We start from the raw sequence: 26,245 nt of genomic DNA on the forward strand, positions 1-26,245 counted from the left end.
TCTTATTGTTTCTTCTAACTTGACACTGCCGACTGTAAATAGAGTTACCGGCGGTCGGTCCGCGAGTAGTCTAAAAACGTTTCACATACAAAAATGTTGAGGTTGCTTATGTTTGTCTAGGCCTCGTGGGCAATGGGCATGACTATTGGAGCAGGTTGACCTACCAAGTTAGAACATTTGCAAGGGTTGGCCCCCAAAAACGCAAGAAGTCTTTTGGGACATGCCTAGGCCATGAGTAGGACATTTCTGTCCAAAATGGTAAACAAGCTAGTCGATCCTAGCTAGTATAACAAAATGTCACATGGATCTACTTACGACATGTCAAGATCAATTCCTAATATACAGATCTCAAAATTATGGCCCAAAAGCCTAGAAGAATCTCAAGAATCTTTTTTTTTTTTTTTTGTCGGGTCAAAAGAATCTCAAGAATTCAATAGACGGGTTTCATCCTAGACGTGAGCCCAGCCCAAGAGAAACCATGGACCAAGCTTAAAAAATTGAGTCTTTTGGTAGATAAGATGTGATGAGGAGACTGAGGTTTATATAGGAGAGTACAGGAGTGAATGGTATTTCAATGAATAATAATGAGGCATTTTGGTAGCCTTGTGGAAGTTTCAAATGACATGATAAAAAGAGTGGTAGAGGTATATTTCTGAGCATGATGAACAACAGGCAAGAGTCATGAAGATTGTTGTTTGTTTATGTATGTGCCCCATCAAGTGAAAGTGTAGTTATCAGAAACAAAAGGGCAGTGAGATCATGGGGAAACTCATAGAATACAAGTTGCAATGTGTTTTGAGAGAGAGAGAGAGAGATTCCCTCCAAGTTCTTGGTATAGTATATCAAGTGACCAACACATTGGCATGTCGGAAAATCGCTTCTTAATGTCAAAGGATTCCAAATTCCGACGTGATGAGGTTTCATGCATTACATGTTGCTTTAATCAACACTTGTGCATGTCGATGTGAAGTCGCAAGCGGTTCCATGTGGGAGATATGAAGCATGAGTCACAAAAAACAGATCTGGAAGATGGAATCCGTATTTTTTCTGAAAGATGGAGGCAGAATTTCGGTCGAAATTGATGGAAATCTGGTAATGGTATTTAAAGTTTCCATCTCAACGTGGGACGTCCTTCATGCTCAACTTGGATCCACTATTAACATGACAGTAAACTTAGGGACTCAACTAACTTTAACAACTTTTCGTACTGGCGGAGTATTCACAGGTAGTACTGCCGAACTTTTTGCGCCCTTTCGTGGACTTCACTGTTATCAAACTAGAATTAACCGAGTTTATATCAAGGTTAAGCTTGTGCAGCTTGTGTAATCAACGGATTGATAAGGATATTAGGTGGGCCGCCATATCATGTAATGGTGGATTCTCTGTCTAGTTTAGCTGAACCTAAGACTAGTCACAAGATATTCTCTCCAACTTTTAGGGCCTGTTTGGTAACGTTTTTGTTCTAAAAAAGTGATTCCGATTAGAATCAATTTTTTTTATTCTGTTCCTTGGATGAGTTTTAGAGAATCATAATGCGTTTGGTAACTGCGTAAAATTTTTATTCCCGAAATAAAAACTCGTTTGATAAGCGCACAAAATTTCCGTTCTGAGAAATAATTTCTCTTCCTAATTTGTCATTCAAATCCAGTAATTACATAAGCATTTTTGATGATTTTCCTTAAACCCCACAATTGCAATCTTCTTGCACCGTGACATCTTTTTGGCCAAAATAAGGATGCTTCAGATTTGTTCCTTGGAAGAATAATATGCCAAAATTGTTGTTTTTCCATACTTCTCTTAAGGCTATGCATATGCCAAGGATGAAAGAGGTGACTCTAATTATCTTTTATTGCTTAATGAATAAAATCTATCTCTGTCGCATAGGTGGCTGAGTTTTACCCTTAAATACTATGCGGATGGTCACCGATGCAGCATGGTACTCCGACAACAAATCAGGCGGGGCTTAGGAAAAATTGAAAGGTAAAATCATCAAAAACAAGATTGGCCAGTTGAATGAACCAATTTCCTACTTTTTGAGATTTTTTTGGAATTTTCGGGATTTTTCGAAACAATTTGCCCATGATGGGAAAAATCGTCATTTGGGAGAAATCGGAAGGAAAAATCATCAAAAATAGAATTGGCCAGTTGAAATAACCAAACTCCTAATTTTTGAGATTTTTTTAGAATTTTTGTAATTTTTGCCCATTTTTTAAGAATTTTTATGAATTTTCCATTTTTGAATTTTAAATCATTTTATTTTTTTTATTAATTTCAAAAAAATTACCCGGACCAGATCGGGTTGACCTGGCCCATGCCTCGTGGGTGCCGAACAAAAGTGAAAGAAGACTATTGTTGTCTTTTTGATTCTCAAAAGTGTTCTTTTTTTGGAGAACCAACTTTTTTTTTGTTTTTATTTTTTGTCTAAAAGTGTTCTCGGGAGCAAAATCAGAAACAGAATCATTTACGTTATCAAATATGGTTCTGATTTTTTTTTTTGTTTCGTGGAACAGAATCGGAGGAATAGAGTCGTTATCAAACAAGCCCTTAATCTCTAAGGCTGTGTATGGTAACGTTTGCGTTCCTGAAATAACTTTTGGAGCAGAAATACTTTTTCCATTTTTGTTCCCGGCAACGATTTTCGGGAACAGAAACGCATTTAGTAATTTCAAAAAAATTATGTTCCCGTAACAAAAAAAGAGCAAAAAAGCATTTGGTAACTGCAAAAAAAATTTGCTCCTAATTTTTTCATTTAATTAAGGGGACTATATATATATATTAAAATTAAGATGTCTTTATCTTTTTAACTTACTCAATCAAATTAAATCTCATTTGTTCAATTTACTAAATCAAATTAGACTAATATATGTATAAGTAATTTAAGCATGATTTATCAAATTACAATATGGACAAGATCGACTATAAAAAAAAAAAAACTGAAAGAGAAGACGAATTGGAATTGAACAATAAGAAAATCAAAAATGTTTTCCATAGATAGGAAAAATTACAATTATGAGTCATACATAAATGTTCCCAAGTAGTTAAAAATATGATTACATAATTGAAAAATACAAAATCATGGAATTTCGGGCATATTGTAGTTCCTTGCCATTTTATTTGCAATACTTTTCCTAAGCATGTTCAATAACAAAAGTGTTCAAGAACAAAAGTGTTCCCAATTTTGTCTAAAAAATGTTCCAAATGTGTTTTTAAAAAGTGATCCGGGAACACAAAAGCAAGTTTTTTTTTTTTTTTTTTATTTCTGCTTCAAAAGTGTTTGTTTCTCAAAAGTGTTCTCGGAACACTTTGAGAACACTTTTTCACCCTACGTGTTTTTGAAGCGTTACCATATGCAGCCTAAGAAGCTGTCAAAACCACAAACATAGTTACCTATGATCTTCCCACGACAGTTTGAGGTCCATCCGCCCACCTCAAGCTTTCATTTTGTACTTGAATCTATATACACACATAGGAGATTGAATCTGGACAGATGGGTGTATGTCCGGGGAATCATGAATTGTCTGAGTCCCTGACAGATTTCATCATTTGGTGCCTTTCTGTTTGTGGAGAGTTTCTTGTGCAGCCTTAGCGTGGAGGAGCACACAGTTTCAGCTCCCTGAGGACAAGTTTTCTAGGGCAAATAGGAACAGGAAGGGAAGGTCCTCGTCGAGGCACATCACTCCAATGTAAGCAACCGACAGATTTTTCTCCATACGTGGGATTTCCAATCATTCCTAATCCTCAGAGCGGTCGGATGTTAACGTGTGTGTCTCTCTCTAGCTCTCTCACATAATGCTTTCAATGTGTCTCGCTTTATGTCTTCAAACTGGGGTTTGCCTTGATCGGGAAGCATATGCCTCATTCTTCTGTAAAGATCGATTGAGCTTTATCGAAGTGAATTCGGGGTTTGTCTCTCCATCTCAAGATCAAGGGACATATGCTTCAATCGAACCGGGCGGGTGAACTTTGAAGTGTTCTTGCCGTTTTGCTTTCTAACTTAGAAAAAAAACATAAAATGGTTTCTAAATTTTGATTCAATGTGCAATGTGGTCCATGAACTTTTAATTTCTTCAATGCAAAAATGCCGTCGGGGACGAGAAAAATTACGAAGAAAGTTCTATACATAATACAATTGTATTAATTCAGTTTTAAATTTTTTTTGTCAATTGAGTCTTAAATCTTTTGCATTTTTACCAATTCAGTCTATCCGGTCAATTTTACTAGAAATCGCTAACATTGACATTGGTTGTCCTACGTAGCGCGATCGGCACCGATGTGGACACATTTTAATAATATTTCATCATTTTTTATTTTTTTTCCTTCCCTTCTACCTCTAGTCAGATTGGGCAATGGCAAAAATCGGCGAAAGAGAGAAAGATGGAGAAAAAAAGGAAAAAAGAAAAATAGATAAAATATACAAAAATATTAAATTATTACTAAAAATTGTCCACATCGCGCCAGCCATGTCACGTAGGACAAATAGCGTCCATGCCCATAATTTTCATCCCAAATTGGCCGGATGGACTCAATTGACACAAATGCAAAATGTTTAGTACTGAATTAAAAAAAATGGTTATGATTGGATTAACACAATTGCAATAGGTTTAATACTTTTTTTTTTTCATATAATTCTCCTATAAGATGACATTACATATTGATATTGGGTCAAAGTTCAAGGATCGCATTAAACAAATTGAAAGTTTTTAGGCCAAAGTTCAGTGACCATATTGCACAAATTAAAAGTTCAAAGACTAAAATGGACCAGAGTTTAAGGGGGGTTACACTATTATTCATTCTAACTTCTCTTAACAATCTTTGGTGGGACATAATTCCAATGTGGTCTTTCTGTAATGTGCTGACAATGGTGGCTATATTTTTGAATAACATCGCCAATGCAAGTGTTAAAGATATTGATTTTACTTTTTATGTTCGTGGGATGTCATGATGATAAATCACTTTAATACTTCTATATAGTCGGAACAATAGCAGCATTCCACTGTCCCATGGCCAATATGGATTTTTTATTTTCTCTAGGTAAATTTGATTTCCCAAGCTAGATAAATATTAGGACTCATCCCCTAATTAAATCACTAAGGGAATTCTTTCTAGTTCAACTTAATACGGTTTTATACAGGTACAGCATTTGTGGTAAATTTAGAGGCTGGTTGAACTTCCCACCGATATAAGTAAAGGAAAAGGGAAAAATAAGACGTTTGTGCGATTCCATAATGCTGTAATGTGTCTCCATGATTTCCTCCAAGCCACCGGAAATCATTTTTTTAACAGCAATAACAAGCATTTACCTCTTGGCCAGCACAATTGTTTACACGTTCAGTTAAAACTTAAGCCCTTCTATATAAATAGCATTCAAAGCCATCATTTGCAATCCAATTCAATAGAAGGATGGGGGGGAAAAAGGACAATGGCAACGAGGAGCACAATTTTCACTATCGCCGTGATCGCCGTGCTTCTCACGGTACGTGTCGAGTCGGCGACACCGGAATGCGTCCGCCAGTGCGTGCCGAGTTGCACGGCATCAGGTAGGAGCAAGTTGGCGTGCGCCATGGAATGCATAGGGGCCTGCGGTAAAGTGCGGCCGGATGGCTTCGATGATTGGAGTTGGGGTTGGGGTTGGGGTTGGGGAGGGCTGGATAAAAAGGCACCCCATGCCCCTAAAAATCAGTAGATGATTGTCGGATTAAACTTTCTCAACCGATCACAAAAGTGATCATACTTGTATCGGCCTCGAGTGAAGGCAAGGTTGCTCGTGTTGTGATAAATTAAGGCCAAATGTATGCATACCCCAAAAAAGATAATGGAATGAAGAAAATGATGTTCTCCCCAATATAATCACGTTGAATAACAATCCGTTTATCCCGATCCATCTCTCCTTGATTTTCTTACTTTTGTTGGAGAATCTTCCAGTAACAGTATGCCAATAATTTGATATCTTTTGCTCAATTGGTAGGGCAAGATTCATACTGATTAGTGAATAACCCCGGCATATATGGTCTGTGAGTAAAAATTGGAACATTATGCCTTGCATATAAAGAAGGTGTACAGAATTTGATGTCCAATGTGATGCGACAAATGCTTATAAGGTGCTTGAAAAGATCTAACTATGAATCACTTTAAAATTACCGTGCCATGATGTAAATCTGATGACCAATATGATGCGACAGAATTTCTTACTCAAATTGGACGCACAATCGATCAATTGGATTAGCGGTGTGTATTCGTTTATTGTGTAAGCACTGCTAACGGTTATATTCAATGAGAACATTCAACTTTCCAATGGCCAATGCAGGTAAATTTGAATGAGTATTGTCAAGAAAAAAAAAAGAAGTTACTAAAAGAAGATGCCCGTAACTTTTTTGGTTCTTGATTACTTGTCTGTGCTTGCCCAAATGACTCTTTTTTCGGCTTCTTTTGACTTTTTTTTTTTAAATTCTCATTTTTTGTGGGACACTTTTCACCGTTGCGTCCTTTGCAAGAATAATATGAAAAATTGCACATTAGTGTTTTTGTTATTGGAATTGGATGAAGCAAACAGAAGTACTCGATTGTAAGAACTAGATAAATTTTAGGACGTATTCCCTAATTAAACCTAAAAAGGGAATTCTTTCTAATTTAACTAAATATGGATTTACACAGGCAAAACATTTGCGGTAAATTCAAAGGCCGGTTCAACTTCCCAACAAGGTATGTATAAAAAAAAAAAAGAAGAAGGAAAAATGAGACATTTGCGAAACTCCTAATGCCCTCATATGTCTCCATGATTTTCTCCAAGCCATAGAAAGTCATTTTTTGCAACAAAAATAACAAGCATTTCATGGCACATGCCACGTCCGCAACACCGGAGTGTGTCCGAGAGTGCGGGCTAGGTTGCATAGTGTCGGGAGAGAGCAAACTCACGTGCACAAGAGCGTGTACAAGAACTTGCGACAAACTGCGATCGGAAGACAACGATTGGGGTTGGGGGTGGGATAGCGAGATACCCCGGGTCCCTAAAAATCCTTAGGTGACTTATGCTATGTTAAACATTTTTGCCCTATCACGAATGTATTAGCCTCAAGTGAAGGCAAGGTTATACTCATGTTGGGATAAATTAAGGTGAAATGTATGCATACCACAAAAAGATAATGCAATGAATAAAATGATGTTCTCCCCATTATAATAATGCTGAGTAACACTCCTTTTATCCCTACCCATCTCTCCTTGATTTTCTTACTTTTGTTGGAAAATCTTCAAGATTCATACTTATAAATGAATAACCCGGAACGCATGGTCTGTGAGTAAAGCTAGAACCTAAGGCTTGCATATAAAGAAAGTTCACAAAATTTGATATCCAATATGCAGCGACAAATGCTTATAAGTTGCTTGAAAAGATCTAAATAATAATCACTTTAAATTAACCGTGTCATACTGTAAATCTAACTCGCAAGCTAGTTTGAGCCTATTGTCCCAACAATACTCTAGAACGATCCTACAAGTCCTTGAGTTTGAGATGCAAACCATAGGGTGCAATTTAATCGATTGATCTGTTTAGCGATGTGTGTTCATTTATTGTGTAAGCGGCACTAACGATTATATTTAGTGGCAGGATTGCACTTTCCCATGGCCAATGCAGGCAAATTTGAATTAGTGTTGTCGAAAAACGGTAAAATTGTCAAAAAGAAATTCTAAACCTATTTCACTTTTGTCAATTCAGTCTTACACTTTTTAATTTCGTCAATTAACTCCTAAACCTTTTGCATCTGTGCTAATTGAATCCATCCGGCCAACTTTGCTTGGCCAATGCTAACATGGATGCCGGCACTGATATTGACAATTTTTAATAATATTTTAATATTTTTAGAATTAATTTTTTATGATTTATTTTTTCTAATGCGGCACCTTTCACCTTTGAATTACGTGCAAGAATAATAAGAAAAATGACACATCCATAATGTCTGTTACTCGAATTGGATGAATAACTAATCGATCGATATAGCGATGATGATCGTTTATTACGTAACTGGTGCTAAGATTATATTCAATGAACAACATGCAACTTTCCCGTGACCAATGCAAGTAAATATGATTGAGTGTTTGTCAAATAACCATTGTTATAAAAAGATGACCGCAACCTTTTGGTTCTTGATTACTTGTCTTATTTGCCCAAATGAAATTTTTTTCAGCTTTTTTGACTTTTTTTTTTAAATCTTTTTTAACGTGGCACCCTTTTTTTTACCATTGCGTCATGTGCAAGAATAATAAGAAAAATGATAAATAGGTATTTTTTATTACTCAAATTGGATAAAACTAACAGATGTACTCGATTGTAGAAACTGGATAAATTTTAGGACTTATCCCCTAATTACATGAAAAAAGGTAATTCTTTCGAATTTAACTTAATATTGTTTTATAGGGGCAAAGCATTTGTGGTAAATTTAAAAGCAGGTTCAACTTCCGAACAAGATAAGTAACAAAAGGAAAAATGAGATGTTTGCACAACTCCATAATGCCCTAATATGTCTCCATAATTTTCTCCAAGCCACAGAAAAACCATTTTTGTAACAGTAATAACAAGCATTTCCCTCTTGTCTAGCACGGTTGTTTACACATTTAAGTTGAGACTTAGCCCTTCTATATAAACCCTACTAGGGTTTCACCCAAATTATTCAAAGCCCTCATTTGCAATCCAATTGAGCAGGAGAGGAGTGGGGGAAAAGACAATGGCCACGAGGAACACAATTTTCGCTTTTCGCCGTGATCGCCGTGCTTCTCATGGCACGGACCTTGTCCGCGACGCTGGAGTGCTTCCCGGGGTGTGTGCCTACTTGCACGAAGTCGGGCCAGAGCGAGCAGGTGTGCACCAAAGCGTGCACCGGGGCCTGCGACAAAGTGGGGAAAAATGGCTTCGACGATTGGGGCTGGGGTTGGGGGTTAGATAAAAAGTTACCCCAAGTTCCTAAAAATAAATAGATGATTTATGGTGTATTAAACTTTTTTCACCCTATCACAAAAGTAATCATACATGTATTAGCCTCCAATGAAGACAATGTTATGCTTGTGTTGGGATGAATTAAGGTGGAATGTCGGCATACCACGAGAAAGATAATGCAATGAATAAAATAATAATGTTTTGCACCAGTTTGCAAGTTCTTTTATACCTAAAGCTTCTTCTCTTTTATTTTTTGTTCTTCTGGCTCAATTGATAGAGCATGATTCATGCTAATCGGTGAGTTACCCTCGGCAGTGTGTATTCATTTATTGTATAAACGGCGCTGGTGATTATATTCAAGCGTACTTAAATAATGATGTATAGATTGAGTGCGGTCCGAATTCGAATTTTGATGAGCATTACCTTGGTAAAAAATGTCCGATTTGGCCAAATGAATAGATTGTGGAAATGCACCAAGATTTAACTTCTTGCTTGATGCTAGTCAACGCAAAGAATCATTGCACCTAAAGCTATGCAGAGTTTAAAGTGCTCCGTGCGCCTTGAGCACCTCAGTCATTTCTTTGGAGTTCTTTTTCGTGGGATCTATAATTTAACATCTCTCGACGTTCGTCGGGTGGAAAAAAAGGCAATAAATTTCATTCTTTGTAAAGTTCATAAATGTCCATGCTTTACGGTGTCAAAAAATTTAAAATGTTACGACGCGTTACATTCTGAGGATTTACCTGTCGGTAGAGCACAGAGCTCCAGTGACGTTAGGAGACATTAGAAAAAAAAGGGGAAGAAAAAGCCTAAAGACCACGAGCTTTATCGTGCAATACAACACAGGGAAGCATAGACCCCACGCACCACTCACAGCAAAAAAGGTGCCAATTCAATCATACGTCTTTTAATTTTGTCAATGAAATCATAAACATTTTTCATTTGTGCCAATTTATTCCATTCAATCAATTTTTCTCCGCCAATGTTGACTTGGACATCGGCACTAATATGGATAATTTTTAATAATATTTTAATATTTTAACAATTATTTTTTGTTTTTATTTTTTTTTCTTCCTTCCTTTTTCTGTTTTTTCTTTCTTCTTCCTCTAGCCCATTGTCGGAGGCAATCAGCCAAAAGCTAGGGCTAGCGAGGTTCGCCCCAACTAGCCGCTAGGGCAAGCCTCCCGAGTGTTGAAGAGGTGTCGGCCTAATCGACCCTAACTTATGGCTGATCGCCGATAAGAAGAAAGAAAAAAAAAAGGAAAGATAAAAAATAAACAAATAAAATTAATTCGATAAAATATTAAAATATTATTAAAAATCTTCCACATCGGCGTCAATCGACCAAAGTCGACTAGATAGAATGAATTGCCACAAATGAAAATGGTTTATGATTGAATTTGCACAAAAAAATATATTAAGATTTAGAACTAAATTAGCACAAAAAAGTTTTAGGACTAAATTGACACAAATGATAAAGGTTTAGGACTGAACTAGCACAAAAAAAAGGGGTTTATGACTCAATTGGCACAAATGCAAAAGGTTTATGACTTAATTGACAAAATTGAAACGTTTGTGACTAAATTGCCAAAAGTGAAATAGGTTTATGACCTTTTTTACAATTAACCCGTAAAAAATAGTTCTAAAAAAAAAGGTGACCGTAACTTTTTCGGTTCTTGATTACTTGTCCGTATTTGCCCAAATAACTCTTTTCCGGCTTCTTTTGACTTTTTTCTATAAAATGAATCTAATTATTTCTAATGTGACACATTTTCACCGTTGACTCCTGTGCAAGAATAATAAGAAAAATGACACATTAGTATTTGTTATTACTCGAATTAGATGAATAATCGATCAATCGGCTTAGCGGCATGTTCATTTATCGTGTAAGCGGCGCTAACCATTATATTCAATGGCAGCATTCAATTTTCCCATCGCCAATGCATGTAAATTTGAATGAGTGTGTTGTAAAAAAACCCTTGTTAAAAGAAGGTGGCCATAACTTTTTTGGTTCTTGATTACTTGTCTCTACTTGCTCAAACGATTCTTTTTCCGGCTTTGACTTTTTTTTTAAAATATATATCTCTTTTTTTTCTGATGTGACGCCTTTCACGATTGCATCCTATGCAAGAATAATAAGAAAAATAACATATCAATACTTCCTATTACTCGAATTAGATAAATAATCAATCGATTGGCTTAGGAGTGTGTATTCATTTATTTTATGAGCGGCGCTAAAGATTATGTTCAATGATAGCATTCAACTTTTCCATGGCCAATGCAGGTAAATTTGAATGAGTTTTGTAAAAAAAAAAATCGTTGTTAAAAAAGATGGCGTTAACTTTTTTGGTTCTTGTTTGTCTTTGCTTTGCAAAATGACTCTTTTTTCAGCTTCTTTTGATCTTTTACAAAAAAAAATATTATTTTTTCTAATGTGGCACCTTTTACCTTTGCATTATGTGCAAGAATAATAAGAAAAATGACATATATGTAATGTCTGTTACTCGAATTGGATGAATAACTGATGGATCGATATAGTGATGTGTGTTCATTTATTAGGTAACCGGTGCTAAGATTATATTCAACGAACAGTATTCAACTTTCCTATGGCCAATTTTGGTAAATATGATTGAGTGTTTGTCAAATAACCATTATTAAAAAAAAAGATGAATGTAACTTTTTAGGTTCTTGATTATTTGTCTTATTTGACCAAATGACATTTTTTTCACCTTGTTTTGACTTTTCAAAAAAAAAATAATTTTTTTAATGTGGTACGTTTTTTTTTTTTCACCATTGCATTATGTGGAAGAATAATAAGAAAAATGACAAATCGGTATTTTCTTGTACTCGAATTGGATGAAGCTAATAGATGTACTCAATTGCAGAAACTAGAAAAATATTTGGATTTATCCCCTAATTGCATCAAAAAAGGTAATTCGTTTGATTTATGACAAACCGGTTTTATGCGGGCAAAGCATTTGTGGTAAATTCAGAAACAGGTTCAACTTCCCAACAAGATTAACTTAGATAAGTAACAAAAGGAAAAATGAGATGTTTGCGCAACTCCATAATGCCCTAATTTGTCTCCGTGATTTCCTCCAAGCCATTTAGAAAATCATTTTTTTAACGGTAATAACAAGCATTTCCCTCTTGGCTAGCACGGTTGTTTACACATTAAGCTGAGACTTAGCCCCTCTTATATAAACCCAACTTTGGGTTTCACCCAATTTATTCAAAGCCATCATTTGCAACCCAATTGAACAGAAGAGGAGTGGGGGAAAAGACAATGGCCACGAGGAACACAATTTTCGCTTTCACCGTGATCGCCGTGCTTCTCATGGCACGGACCTTGTCCGCGACGCCGGAGTGCTTCCCGGGGTGTGTGCCTACTTGCACGAAGTCGGGCTAGAGCGAGCAAGCGTGCACCAAAGCGTGCACCGGGGCTTGCGACAAAGTGGGGAAAAATGGCCTCGACGACTGGGGCTGGGGTTGGGGGTTAGATAAGAAGTTACCCCAGGTCCCTAAAATTAATTAGATGATTTATGGTGTATTAAACTTTTTTCACCCTATCACAAAAATAATCATACATGTATTAGGCTCCAATGAAGACAATGTTATGCTCGTGTTGGGATGAATTAAGGTGGAATGTCCGTCGTACCACGAGAAAGATAATTCAATGAATAAAATAATGTTTTGTACCAGTTCGCAAATTCTTTTATACCTAAAGCTTCTTCTCTTTTTTTTTTTTTTTTTGTTCTTTTGGCTCAATTGGTAGAGCATGCTTCATGCTAATCAGTGGATTACCTCGGGCGGTGTGTATTGATTTATCGTGTAAGTGGCGTTGGCGATTATATTCAAGCGCACTTAAATAATGATGAATAGATCGGGCGGGGTCCGAATTTGAATTTCGATGAACATTACTACCTTGGCAAAAAAATGTCCGATTTGGCCAAATGAATAGATTGTGGAAATGCACCGAGATTTGACTTCTTGCTTAATGCGAGTCAACATCGCCCCTAAAGCTATGTAAAGTTTGAAGTGCTCCTTGCGTCCTAAGCACCTCACATATCTCTTTGGAGTTTTTTTTTTTTTCGAGGGATCGATAGTTTAACATCTCTCGATGGCCGTCCGATGAAAAAAAAAAGGGCAATCGTTCGTCCGTCGTAAAGTTTACACATTTCTGTGCTTAACGACGTGGAAAAATTTAAAAAGTTACGACCCGTTACGTGCCGAGGATTCGCCGGTCGGTGGAGCATAGAACTTCCGGTGACGTTAGGAGACATTAGAAAAAAGGGCACGAGCTTTACCGTGCGACGCGACACAGGGGAGCGTAGGCCCCACTCGCCTCGCGGCAGAAAAGGTGATCAAATCGTAAGGACGATAAACAGTGAACCTCACCGTGCGCATGCACCTGCGGCTCATAATAAACCGTCCTCCTGCATATGGCTAACCTGCGCCTCGTCGGAATGTCACTCGAAACCTAGACACGCCTAATCTCTCTCTCTCTCTCTCTCTCTCTCTCTCTCTCTCTTCTTCTTGCTGGCGCTCTCGTCTCGCTCGCTCGCGAAGGCGAATTCAACTCACCGATTCATGAAGTTACAGGTTCTACCGCAGAATGTTTTCGTAATTTACGTTCGCAGTCTCCTGCCATTTCATTACTTCTTGAGCTTCGTGTAGTTTGTACGGGAATTAGTTGCGGAGAGGTCGTTGATTGGTGCTGAAATACTCGGTTAGGGTTCTGATTCTGCTGCTGGCGTTTACGGCTTTCGTGTGACGTTGTTACCTAATTCGAGCGTCGCACGATGTCAGCCGGTATGTTCTTATAGCGGTTTTTTTTTTTTTCCGTTGATCCGTCATGGGTAATGTGGAAATCCCCAATTGGCTCAAGGGTTTGCCGTTGGCGCCCACGTTTAGGCCGACGGACACTGAGTTCGCGGATCCTATTGCTTATATATCTAAAATCGAGAAGGAAGCTTGTGCTTTCGGGATATGCAAAATTATTCCGCCCTTGCCCAGACCATCTAAGAAGTATGTTTTCGGGAACTTGAACAAGTCATTGCTGAGGTGCCCTGAATTGGGGTTGGGTGTGAGTTTGCAGAATACTTTGCGGAAACCAGGGTCCGAGGACAATGGCGCTGACGGGGAGGCTAGGGCAGTGTTCACCACGAGGCAGCAAGAATTAGGTCAAAGCGTGAAAAGAGCGAAAGGGGTGGGAAGTAATGCTCACTTGGGAGTCCAGAAGCAAGTTTGGCAAAGTGGCGAGATGTATACTTTGGAACAGTTTGAGGCTAAGTCAAAGGCTTTTGCACGTAGCCTGTTGGGTATGGTAAAGGATGTTTCTCCTGAGGTTGTAGAAGCCTTGTTTTGGCAGGCAACTTTGGAGAAGCCTATATACGTGGAATATGCTAACGATGTACCCGGGTCTGGTTTTGGAGAACAGGATGGTAGGTTTCGCAATTTTCATAGACGTAGGAGGATGAAGATGGATTACCATAGGCATAGAGAAGGAACTGATTCCAAGAACAATGAAGTAGATATTGTGAAATATTCTCATCGTAGTGAAACCAAAGATTTGTGTCATGGGGATGATTCTTCAGGTCTGGAGACATGTAAATCATCAACGTCTCAATCAGGTTTAACGCCGGAAGAAACTTCACGAGCCTGTCGTAGAAGTAACTCTGGTAGCAATGAGCTTGAAGGCACTGCAGGTTGGAAACTTTCGAACAGTCCTTGGAACTTACAAGTGATTGCAAGGTCGTCTGGATCACTTACACGCTTCATGCCAGATGATATTCCGGGTGTTACTTCTCCGATGGTCTATATCGGTATGCTGTTCAGCTGGTTTGCTTGGCATGTTGAAGATCATGAGCTTCATAGCATGAATTTCCTTCACATGGGCTCTCCAAAGACCTGGTATGCTGTCCCTGGAGATTATGCGTTTTCTTTTGAGGAAGTTCTTCGCAAGGAGGCTTATGGAGGAAATATGGATCGCTTAGGTATGGTTTTTCTTTATATTTGGTTACACAGACAAAAACATTCATGTCAACTATAAAGGACGTAATGTGAAAAGGTGTATACCAACCATATATATTGAAACTAAATTGCTGAGTAATGCTTCCAACGCATGAGTTGACTATTCTGTGCTTCAGAGCTACATAATTGTGTACTGGAGGTGAGCAAACTAAGGAGCTGTCTTTTTGAAATCATCCTGATCGGATTGTGTAATTTGATTGTTTTGAAATTCTAAAGTCATGTAGTTCGGTCTTTTGTATGTTGCGGTGTTGCAAATTGCCATCTATGGATGCATTCTTCTGTTGTTATTTGGCTTTTCAAAAATGAAAAGTCACCACAAGTTCACATGGACTTTATTACATGGGCAAAATTGTCTAACCTAGGCCCAGTTTTTATTTCCAGCTGTTCTCTCACTTCTGGGTGAAAAGACAACTCTTCTGTCACCTGAGGTAATTGTTGAAGCTGGCATTCCTTGTTGCAGGTTGGTTTTTATTCTCCTTTGCCTTCTTTTGTGGGTTGTGTTGCGTTTGAGTTGCAGGTCTACAAGATTACTAACATGCGGTTATCTTATTTTGCTATTCTCAAGGTTAATACAGAATCCGGGTGAATTTGTGGTGACTTTTCCAAGGGCTTATCATATAGGATTCAGCCACGGTAAATGCTTTGTTATTGGTCTGCAAATTAACAAGATTCCGCTGAGAAGTTCTAATATTCATTTTGTTGCATCATTTTTGAGATCTATTACCTACTTGCCACTGGGGAAATGAGACATCATGAAGTCACTGGCTACGCTACACGGACACGGCAATTTCAAAAAATTTGCCGTGTCGGACACCGACATGTGTCCGACACAGCTGGACACTGCTGGACGCTCCCGGACACGCGGTCAACGTGTGTCTAGGATCGGACACGAGGTCAACTGAAGGGACACGCGAGGGACACATGAGTCCCTCGCATGTCCAGGGGTAAATGAGTCATAACACCTAAAATTTTAACCTGATTTCTATTCTCTCGCGTCGTCTCCTCTCCCGATTGCATTCTTGCTCCTCTCACGACTCGCTTCTCTCCTCTCTTCTTGTGACTCACCTCCTCTTGACCTATTTTTTTTTTCCTCCAAGTTGCATGGATTATTGAAATGAAATGTAGTTGAATTTTTCACATGATATATTTTTTGATCACAAGGTATGGTTTTGCTTTGCCTACACATGATATATTTTTTGAAACCTTTCTAAGGAGGAGATTAATAATGGTTTCGGCATCATGATGTTATTATTGTTGAAATCATAAAAATAATAATTTATCGTGTATATATAAAAATATACATATAATATACAACGTGTCCCAACGTGTCGGAATTCTCTATTTTTTGAGAATTCATGTGTCGGCGTGTCGTATCGTGTCGCATGTCGTGTCCCGTGTCCGTGTAACATAGGTCACTGGAGACTAGTAGCATAGGGCAAGTTCTTGGGATCACAACTCCATGGATTGTCACAACTTTGTAAATTATGAATTTCAATTATATTTTGAGACTCAGTAGTGTGGAACTACACTGCCTTGTTATATCTGGCGGAACGATGGTTTATCTGTATAGGCAGAAGGGATTTGAAGTGTTACCCTTTTGGCTATTGTACTATGCTGGGTCCAAAACATGAAGAACAGTTCTAGTTTAATTCTTACCTATCGGTTGGGTTTGGCAACAAGGTTTCTCTTCATCATTTTATCCAAAAATTTTCATACTGTCAAGATGTGTTAGGATATGGCCAGATGGCATATAAAGAATTTTTGCATTTCGTTTTGTGTTATACATTCAATGTTTTTTTTTTTTTTTCATAACAGATGGTGTCTGACAGAAGTAATAATTTTTGGTTGTTAGTCGCAATTTGGTATGCCTTGGGTTACACTTGCAAGATGAATATTGCATCCATAGGATTTCTGGGTTTGGGTTGTTGATATTCTTTCTTGCTACATTTACGATGTCGTTTTTAAACTTCAGGATGTTTTAACTCCTTTCAGCCCAATATTCTTGTCTTTATGTGGTACTTACTATATGGGTCCTTTCTATTCCACAAAATAGGTTTTAATTGCGGTGAAGCAGCTAATTTTGCAACCCCTCAATGGCTTAGATTTGCAAAGGAAGCTGCTGTACGTAGAGCTGCGATGAATTATCTGCCCATGCTCTCTCATCAGCAGCTGCTCTACCTGTTGACCATGTCTTTTGTTTCAAGGTCAGCTTGTGCATACAGATTCTCGTGCATATACAGAAGAATATCTATGCGTAGTAGTTAATTCAGTGATACTTTTTTCTTCTGATGCCAGAGTTCCAATGTCCTTAATTCCTGGGGCGCGAAGTTCTCGCCTGAAAGATCGCCTGAGAGAAGAAAGAGAGCTATCTGTGAAAAAAGCTTTTCTGGAAGACATTTTGAATGAGAATGACCTATTATCTTCTCTTTTTAGAAAGGAGTCTAACATACATGCAGTTATATGGAACCCTCATATGCTACCTTCTTTGAGCAAAGGATCTCAGTTGCCTGATGGAACTGCTGCCATTTCCTCCTCAGAAAAAGAGAATTCACACCACTATTCTGGAAATGATAGTTCGATTAATCTTTTCAAAGAGATGACAATGTTCATGGAAGCTCTGAATGACTCATATGTGGACAAGGATGATTTATTGTTTGATTTTCAAGTTGATTCCGGAACGTTGCCCTGTGTAGCTTGCGGAATTCTTGGTTTCCCGTTTATGTCTGTGATACAACCATCTGAAACGGCATCGGCAGCATTGCTACCCACAAAACATTATACTCAACAAACCTGCGGTAAATTATACTCGATCATTTCTATTTGTCTTAGTTTCTCATTTTTGCCTGTAACTCAAACCTCGGTCGAAGAAATTGGCTATTTTGCATGTTTTTCCTTCTACCCTCTTATGTGTCGCTGATTTTAGAGTTACTAGTCATAGTTTTGGCACATATGATATAAGGCTTGTTGCTGCGGGTTTTAGCTCTGATGCAGACTAACAGGTGTTCATTCTGGTCTCAGAACAATCGCCCAATGCCCACGGCAGACGTCTCTTATGCAAAACCCAAAACCAATTTTCTATTAATGTGTATTTATTAATTACGAGGAACATAAAGCAAACTGATTGAACTTTGAATATTTTACTTTACGTCAACAGGTTAACTTGAAGTGTTTGATGTGTTATCGTCCTTTCTTCTGCAGAGGACCGGTCAAATACTTCTGATACCGCTTCACCTCCAATGCAATTGCAATTATCATCAGGCATGGACTCAGAAAAGGGTATGAGTTTGCAAGTAGCATTAAGCACAGACTTAGAAAAGGGTACAGGCACTTCTGGTGGATCACTAAGACCACGAATCTTTTGTTTGGAGCATGCAATTCAAACAGAAGAGCTTTTGCAGTCCAAAGGTGGAGCAAATGTGCTTGTGATCTGCCATTCCGGTAAAATTGGCTTCCTATCTCTGTCTTGTTGATTGGATTGAGTATATATGTGCTCTGTCTTGTTGATTGGATTGAGTATATGTGCTCTGTCTTGTTGATTGGATTGAGTATTTGTGCTATTTATGAAAATACAAAGCAATTCAGGTTCTAAGTTCATATAATTTTGGGTGATTTTCACTTTTTTAATGATAATAGAATTTTTCAGAGGTCTATGATGCCATATGATATTCATGGTAATGGAAGTCATCTATCTAGATTGTGCTCTCACTATCATTGTGGAAGTGCACACTCCATTGGCTTAGTTACTATATTGATTGCCATTAAATTCTGATTTTGTAGACTATCAGAAAATGAAGGCATATGCTGGTGCCATTGCCGAGGAGATTGGTGTTTCTTTTAAGTACAAGGATATCCCATTTGACCCTGCTTCAGAAGAAGATCTAAACTTGATAGACCTTGCGATTGATGACCAGGAATGCGCTGGTTACAGAGACGATGACTGGACTTCAAAGCTGGGCATTAACTTGCGGTATTGTGTAAAAGCGAGGAAGAATTCCCCGTCAAATCGAGTCCAACATGCCTTAACATTGGGTGGATTGTTTTCTGGTGAAAGCCCCTTGACTACTTTTAATCTTAAATGGAAGTCCAGGAAATCTCGCTCGAGGACTAAGGTAGATATTTCAGAGAAGTGTGAGCCATGTGAGAGCCTTCCAAGAAAGGATTACAAAGTATTGAAGAGCAAGTTGAACAGTGATGCTGTCAGAAAGGAAGAAATAATTCTTCAATACACTAGAAGGAATGCCAAGTTTAAACCTGGTAGTTCTACTGGAAGTAGCAGAAGCCTTGGCCACTATGATAAGAAGCCAGTAGAAGTCTCACTTGCCAGTGCTGGAGAAGTACATCGGAAATCGAGTAATCAGACAGACAACACCTGTTGTGGCACGGAAAATCCTGTATGCGAAACTGCAGCCCTTGAAGTTCCTGTTGGATTGGGTGATGTTAGCCATGAAATCCAGGTTCTTGAAGCAACTACTGATCTGACCTTGGACTTGATTCCAGCACAAGTTGCATGTTCACTTGCCAGTGTCGCTACATACGTGGGAAATGTTGAAGTGCAGATCATAAATCAAGCTTCAGAGGAGATGGAGGTAGAGCAACAAACTCTCAGGTCAGCTACAAGTACTTCTCAAAGGCACAGTGAAAATGAGTTTTCCCAAATATTAGGTGGGCAAAATGAGATTTTGGTTAGCACGAACTCTTGTTTTCTTACGATCACCAAAACTGGAGAAAGTCTTGACATAACAAAAGCGACCAAAACAACAGAAGTTTCAGATAGTGATATTGTCATCAATTCAGAATTTACTGAAGTTCCAAGTGCACCGAGCCCTTCATCAAGTCTGTGTGCCAAGGTGACTTCAGGTTGTAAAGTGTCTGAGGAAGCAGCATTCTCAGAATTGAAAGATGGTCACGATGTTCAGGGTAATGCTGTTGCACATACAGAAGCAACTCAGCACAGTACTCCAATGGGACCACATCCTTGCGTTTGTAGCGGGGGTGATGAGGAAGAAGAAGAAATTCGCAGAACGGTCAACCAGTCTGTTCCTCTTCTCATTGAAGCATGCACAGGAGCTCCAAAAGGAACCTCTTCAGAAGAACAAGGGAGCAGCTATGGGAGTTCATACTGTAAATCACCGGAAAAGGACCAGACTGCAAATGCAGCGAGCCTTGAGAACCCTGTAGTTTGTTCTGTTGAAATTACAGATCAGCATAGTGCTGCTTCTGATAAAGAATGTTCTCATGTTCAAAGAGATTCCAATGACAACAAATGGGAGATGGATCACGGAGACTCTCCTTATCAGGATGATGGGGAGGCACAAACCATGGAGTCTACAAAAGTAGGTCAAGTGTCCACAACACGACAGAGAAGGAAGAGAAAGAGTGAGTTGGAGACAATAGCGGAAGACCAACTTAACTGCAGTGGCTTCATCAGAAGTCCCTGTGAAGGTTTGAGGCCGAGAGCGGGGAAAGATGCAACCAAGGGAAGTGACGGCATCAGCTCATCAGGATATGAAAATCCTGCCAAGAAGGCTAGGGAATCGAGAAAAGAAGGCAAACCTAGAAAAGAAATTGTCACTTTTGACGATAAAAAAGAGAAGAGGGGTGGCTCTCACAGGTGCGATATGGAAGGCTGCCGGATGAGATTTAAAACGAGGGCTGAGTTGATGGTGCACAAAAGGAATCGGTGCCCAGTTGAAGGGTGTGGAAAGAGGTTCAGCTCCCACAAGTATGCAGTACTTCACCAGCGCGTCCACGAGGATGACAGGCCACTCAAATGCCCGTGGAAAGGTTGCAATATGACATTCAAGTGGGCCTGGGCCAGGACCGAGCACATACGGGTACACACGGGGGAGCGACCATACAAGTGTAAGGTGGAAGGGTGCGGGCTCTCTTTTAGGTTCGTGTCGGACTTCAGCCGCCACAGGAGGAAGACGGGTCACTACGTGAGCTGACTTTTTGATAGCTACATAATCCGAGTAGGCAGCAATGTATCTGTAAAATACGTGAAAATTGGGCATGGAATAGGTGATTCTGCGAGGGCCAAAAAAATGGCTTCAAGAATTAGTTCGTAGTTTTTGAGTGTTACAGTAGGATCGGAATGGTGACAGAATATTCATGGAGGTAGGTGTAGGAAGTCTGTGAATTCGGGTGCTCTAGTTATTCAAGTGCACTGATTGTTTGAATCCTTTGTATCTCCTCATCTCTATTGTCAATTCCACACCAATTCTATTTGTTCCGTTGCGTGCTGATCCTGTTTGATCGGATGCAAAATATGGCTATCTTGCCAGCAGGTTCGTGTCGCCTTATGCCTTGGAAGGAGACTCCTGATTGTCTTAGCTCTCCCCTGTTCCAGTGAGGCGATTCGTGCTTCGCAGTGAACTATTAACTCGGTGTAGCCTTCTTGAATGCGCTTGATTACTGTTCTCATCTTTGCGAGATGATTTAGTTTGTTATTTAGTCAGTTTAATGATCTCAAGATGATTCACGTGTCCAGCGGTGCCTTGCTTGACATGAATCCTCGGGCCAGCCGTGTGGGCTCGCTACCCTGTTGGGCGAGCTCAACGGCCAGCATGGCCTGATTGTCGGCTCTCAGTATCGGTAATTGATATGTTGGTTCGTTTCTTTCGGTTTTTGTTACTCTACTTTTTGTCATGTGACAAAAATATCCTACCTTACAGCTGAAAAGAGGAAATTTTCAGAAATTTAAGCATTTGATCGAGGAAAGAGTTGTATCTTATCGCGCATTTCATTTTAGATTTGATGATTCGATAATAATGTACAACGAAGAGTTCTCATCTGATCGGACTTCTCTTCTCTAACGCCTCCTTTCCTCGCATCTTCTCATTCACAACTTTTATCATCCTGTCTGGTTCTGCGTTTTGACCGAAATACCCTCAATCCAATCGAAATATTCCCACTCCCCGCGTCCCTATTTAATTAACCCACCCGGGCCCCCGAACTTCTGCCTCCCTCCAGAACTTTCCATCTGCTTCTCTTCCGCCAAAAAGCAAACACCTTGAGATCAATCTCTCAGGAAAAGAACCCAACCAGTATGGCCGCCGCCGCACCGCCTCCGCCGCCCTCCGAGGTCCCCGAGATGCCGGAGCTGGCTCCTCCTTCCTCCCGCCGCCCGCTCTTCGCCCGGGTCCGCCTCGCCGCGCCCTCCGACGTCCCCCACATCCGCAGGATGATCCACCAGATGGCCGTCTTCGAGCGCCTCGCAGACCACTGCACCGCAACCGAGGCCTCCCTCTCCTCCACCCTCTTCAACTCCCCTCCCTTCCAGTCCTTCACCGTCCTCCTCCTCGAGGTCTCCCACCTTCCCTTCGCCCCACTTCCGCCGCCGCAAAACCCTACCGCCGTGCCCGCATTCGCCCCGATCGTCCACACGATCAACCTCGACCTCCCCATCGAGGACCCCGAGACCCAGATCTTCGCTTCCGGGGCCGAGGGCAGCGGCGCCGTGGTGGCGGGGTTCGTCCTGTTCTTTCCGAACTACTCGACGTTCCTGGCGAAGCCGGGGTTCTACGTAGAGGACCTGTTCGTGAGGGAGTGCTACCGGAGGAAGGGGCTGGGGCGGATGCTGCTGACGGCGGTGGCGAGCCAGGCGGCGAGGATGGGGTACGGGAGGGTGGAGTGGGTGGTGCTCGATTGGAACGTGAACGCGATTAAGTTTTACGAGGAGATGGGGGCGAAGATTCTGCAGGACTGGAGGATTTGCAGGCTGACCGGAGAGGCTCTCTCTGCTTTTGCCAACATCGATTACTGAAGAAGGTGACTGAAGAAAAAAAAAGTCGACATTTTTAATGTGGTGAAATGAAATGAAAAAGATTCCAAGTCGCTGTTTTGTGTTTCTTATTAGGTCTAATCCGGTATGTTGTTTCGTTGGGGAATTCTGGAATTGTCGTAAAGTGGGTCGATGAGAGTCTGTCGTTTGTGTTAACTTCTGAAAGCAATCGAATGAACTCGAAGTTGTCTCTGTTTCGGCTTCTTTGTTAGCAGCATCTGCAGGTGTATTTAGTGCGGTTCAAGCGTGTCTGGAATTCCAAGCTAATTCGATTCGGAAGCGAAGTCTGTATTGGGCATCTACTTTGTTTTTCTCCTCTGCTGCGATTTGGGCTTTGTCTTCGTGTTGGACTTTTTGGGTAATCCGATGATGACATCGTGCGTGCTTGTGTGCCTAAAATTTGACTTGTAACATTAGCCAAGCCCCACTAGCCTTTTGTGGTCAACGCACTTCCTTTCAGTTATACTGATCGGTTTCGAGAGCCGTCCTGTTCTATCAACTGTGTGTGGAGCATTTGAGGATTGCAGAAGCCAAAACCCAGCGACATGGATGGACCATTGGTCGCCCTTAATATCGGGATTTTGTCTCCTGAGTTCTGCCCTTGTTAATGGCTGAAGTGAAGAGCCAAACCTTTCTGGTTTCGAAGCTTTCTTACAATGATAGAAATGCTCGTTCCGTTTCTCTCTCTCTCTTCAACAGTGATGAGGTTGGCATACCATGGCCAGCGATTTGGTCTAACATATGGTTTCTTTAGTGCCGCCTTCTTCTTTTAGATAATGTAGGAGGCGAGGACAAGAAACTCCCTACCCCGTAATAAAGGGACGGTAGAGAAGAACACGACAACTCAATTCTGAGACGAATACAGGATTTCTTGGCCGAACAAGATAAGAGCTAGAAGAGAGAGAAAGGTATGGAAAATCAAAAAAAAAAAAAAAGATCAGATTTTTAAAGCGAATTTTGATTTTTTCGGCCATTAATAGAAAGAGATCGGATGCATATTGTTCGTGCCAAAATGCAAGAAGTCTAATACAAAATGCATTCTATTTTAGGATGTACAATTGGACCGGATTTATCTGAATCGGATCACTCGACAAAATTGGTTCGGAAATCGATTTTTTAGTTGAGGGGTCAACGTTTTTATCAATTTGACGTCGCCAATACTATAAAAAAACTCCGCAGGATCAGACGACACGACACCTGAAAATGACTTCACTCCCGTGCATCTTCTGAAAACCAATTACGACCGCCTCCCACCCGAAACGAATAACTCAAAAGTCAGAGACTCATACTAGAGGAGAAGAAACTTTGAACAAAGAACTCATACTGGATTTTAAAAAAATCATAAGCCCAAGGACAAAAAGCTGGCGAGGAAAGAAACATTCCTCCATTCTTGAGCTACGGTTGTGCTACTACGACGCCCATCGGCCTCCCAGCTTTCTTCTATCTCGATCTCCCCCACCGCAGAAGGCGGTTCAGTTTGTGCCGCCGCTGCCGGCGGTTTCAGAATCGAGGAATCCTCGGGTTCTTTTACCCCGCCACCGAAAAGACGAAACTTTTCTCTTGCAATTCGAGACGACTGACAAATCTTGATTCCGCCCATTCAAAAATCTCTATCTCCTTCCTCATGTGCAGATCAAGAAAAGCCACAGACTCGATCCAACCCAACCTGAAGTGCCCAAGGAGAGCCCCCTCTTCCTCCTCCAAAGCCTCCTCGATTGACCCATCATCGTCGTCCAACTTCTTCACCGTCACTTCCACCGCCACCGCCTCCTCCTCCTTCAACAACCGCCACCACCGTTCCTCCCCCTCCGACTCGTCCTCCCTCCCCACCACCCCGTCCTACTCCCTCCCCGCCCACCTCAAGCACCACCTCCACGACACCCCCAAGATATACCCCCTCTCCGACCTCTCCTCCGCCACCGGCAACTTCCTCCTCCGTCGCCTCTCCCCCTCCTCCTCCGCCTGGCGCTGCTCCCTTCGCGGCCGCGACGTCGCCGTCTTCCGCCGCGGGCTCCGCCGCCCCGTCGGGCTCCCCCGCCTCCGCGAGCTCCTCGCCTCGATCTGCAGGAGCCACCACAGCAGCGTCGCGAAGCTACTCGGCGCGTCTCTCTCGGAGAGCGATGTCTACCTGGTTTACGAGTACGTGAAGGGCGCGAGCCTCTGCGATTGCCTCAGGAACCGGGTCAACCCGGACTACTCGGCGCTCGCTAGCTGGGCCTCGAGAATGCGGGTCGCGACGGACGTGGCTCATGGGTTGGAGTACATCCACCACTGCACGGGGATGAACGGGTCAGGCTTTGTCCATAACCGGATCAAGAGCTCCAGCATCGTCGTCACCGAAGATTCGTTGAGCGCCAAGATCTGTCACTTCGGTACGGTGACCCTCCCACACGAATCTTTTTCCTGGTTTTTCCGTTTGCATCTTCCGATGAAAAACAAATCGTACGAAAGTGTCGTTTTCTTTTCTTGTGCCCCCTTTCTGTTTGAATCTGGTGTGATTTGCGAATTACTATATTAACCTAGTACATCTGCTAACTGATATCTATAGGTATGGCGGAGCTGTGCGGCGAAGTGGCGGAGGAGGACGAGCCTCTGTCGTCCCCAGACACAGCCAAACCGAAGAGAACCAACAGCAGCGCAATGAAGTTTGAGGGAACGAGAGGCTACATGTCACCGGAGTTCCGTTCCACGGGGACCCCGACCCGGAAGTCCGACGTCTATGCATTCGGAGTCGTGGTGCTCGAGCTGTTGTCCGGGGAGGAGCCGCTGAAGTACTCCTTCGACGGAGAGAGCGACGAGCTCAGGAGGACGAGCGTGATTGAGGGGGCGAGAGAGGCGGCGGCGGGAGCGAGCTTGAGGCGGTGGGTGGACAAGAGGTTGAAGGACTCGTATCCAGTGGAAGTCGCGGAAAAGATGGTGGAGTTGGGGTTGGAGTGCGTCGACGACGACCCGGAGAAGCGGCCCGACATGGGTCGGGTCGCCGGTAGGGTCTCGAAGTTGTATCTGGAGTCCAAGAAGTGGGGTGAGAGGTTTGCTCTGCCCCAGGATTTTTCGGCCTCCATGGCACCGAGGTGACCATGATATGTTTGGCTTGGTCCGATCCAAATAGATCCATTTTAACTCGTTTACCTATCCATTTGCAGTAAATAGGTTGAGATTTGTGAATATGGTGGATTTTTCACAGGGGGTTTTTCCTTTCGGATTCACCATGAATGGTCATGGTTTGGTTTCTTATTTTATTTGCTGGCCTAATATTTCCAGCTTCTTCAACTCATTTCTCATATAAATGCCAACGTATTCTGCGTCATTCAAAACATCTGAGCATAAACTCCGTCTTCTGATTTTATATGTTTCGCGGTTTTTGCTTTGCCCGAAAAACCTGATAATCTTTATCCTCGCGTAGAATCGTGTATCTCATTCATAGAACAGAATATCTATCTAATGTCCAATTAAAAATTAGGATATATTCACTGAAAGTCTTAAAACTTGTCACGAAAGTATAATTA

General features: G+C 41.1%; 3 protein-coding genes across 5 annotated transcripts; all 3 read left to right on the plus strand.

Annotated features, from left to right (window-relative positions):
* The first annotated feature begins 13,343 nt into the window (after positions 1–13,343).
* Positions 13,344–21,188, plus strand: LOC115753231 (probable lysine-specific demethylase ELF6). Its single transcript, XM_030691762.2, has 7 exons — positions 13,344–14,919; positions 15,338–15,416; positions 15,522–15,589; positions 17,010–17,160; positions 17,252–17,751; positions 18,155–18,394; positions 18,734–21,188. Exons 1-7 carry the CDS (start codon positions 13,779–13,781, stop codon positions 20,902–20,904), a joined length of 4,350 nt encoding a protein of 1,449 aa, XP_030547622.2. The 5' UTR covers positions 13,344–13,778; the 3' UTR covers positions 20,905–21,188.
* Positions 21,189–21,909: 721 nt separating this feature from the next.
* LOC115753292 (probable acetyltransferase NATA1-like) lies at positions 21,910–23,037 on the plus strand. The gene has a single exon (XM_030691845.2). The coding sequence runs from the start codon at positions 22,005–22,007 to the stop codon at positions 22,719–22,721; it is 717 nt and encodes a 238-aa protein (XP_030547705.2). The 5' UTR covers positions 21,910–22,004; the 3' UTR covers positions 22,722–23,037.
* Positions 23,038–24,173: 1,136 nt separating this feature from the next.
* Positions 24,174–25,981, plus strand: LOC115753260 (lysM domain receptor-like kinase 3). Of its 3 annotated transcripts, none has more exons than XM_048278953.1 (3): positions 24,174–24,267; positions 24,322–25,111; positions 25,288–25,981. In XM_048278953.1, the coding sequence occupies exons 2-3, from the start codon at positions 24,364–24,366 to the stop codon at positions 25,812–25,814; spliced, it is 1,275 nt and encodes a 424-aa protein (XP_048134910.1). In that variant the 5' UTR covers positions 24,174–24,267; positions 24,322–24,363; the 3' UTR covers positions 25,815–25,981. The 3 variants fall into 3 exon arrangements, with proteins under 3 accessions (XP_048134910.1, XP_048134909.1, XP_030547666.2); XM_048278952.1 differs by having other exon boundaries at positions 24,178–24,224; positions 24,272–25,111; XM_030691806.2 differs by having other exon boundaries at positions 24,202–25,111.
* Positions 25,982–26,245: the final 264 nt, after the last annotated feature.

The sequence above is a fragment of the Rhodamnia argentea genome, chromosome 5 (assembly GCF_020921035.1).
Source record: "Rhodamnia argentea isolate NSW1041297 chromosome 5, ASM2092103v1, whole genome shotgun sequence".
NCBI classification, from domain to species: domain Eukaryota; kingdom Viridiplantae; phylum Streptophyta; class Magnoliopsida; order Myrtales; family Myrtaceae; genus Rhodamnia; species Rhodamnia argentea.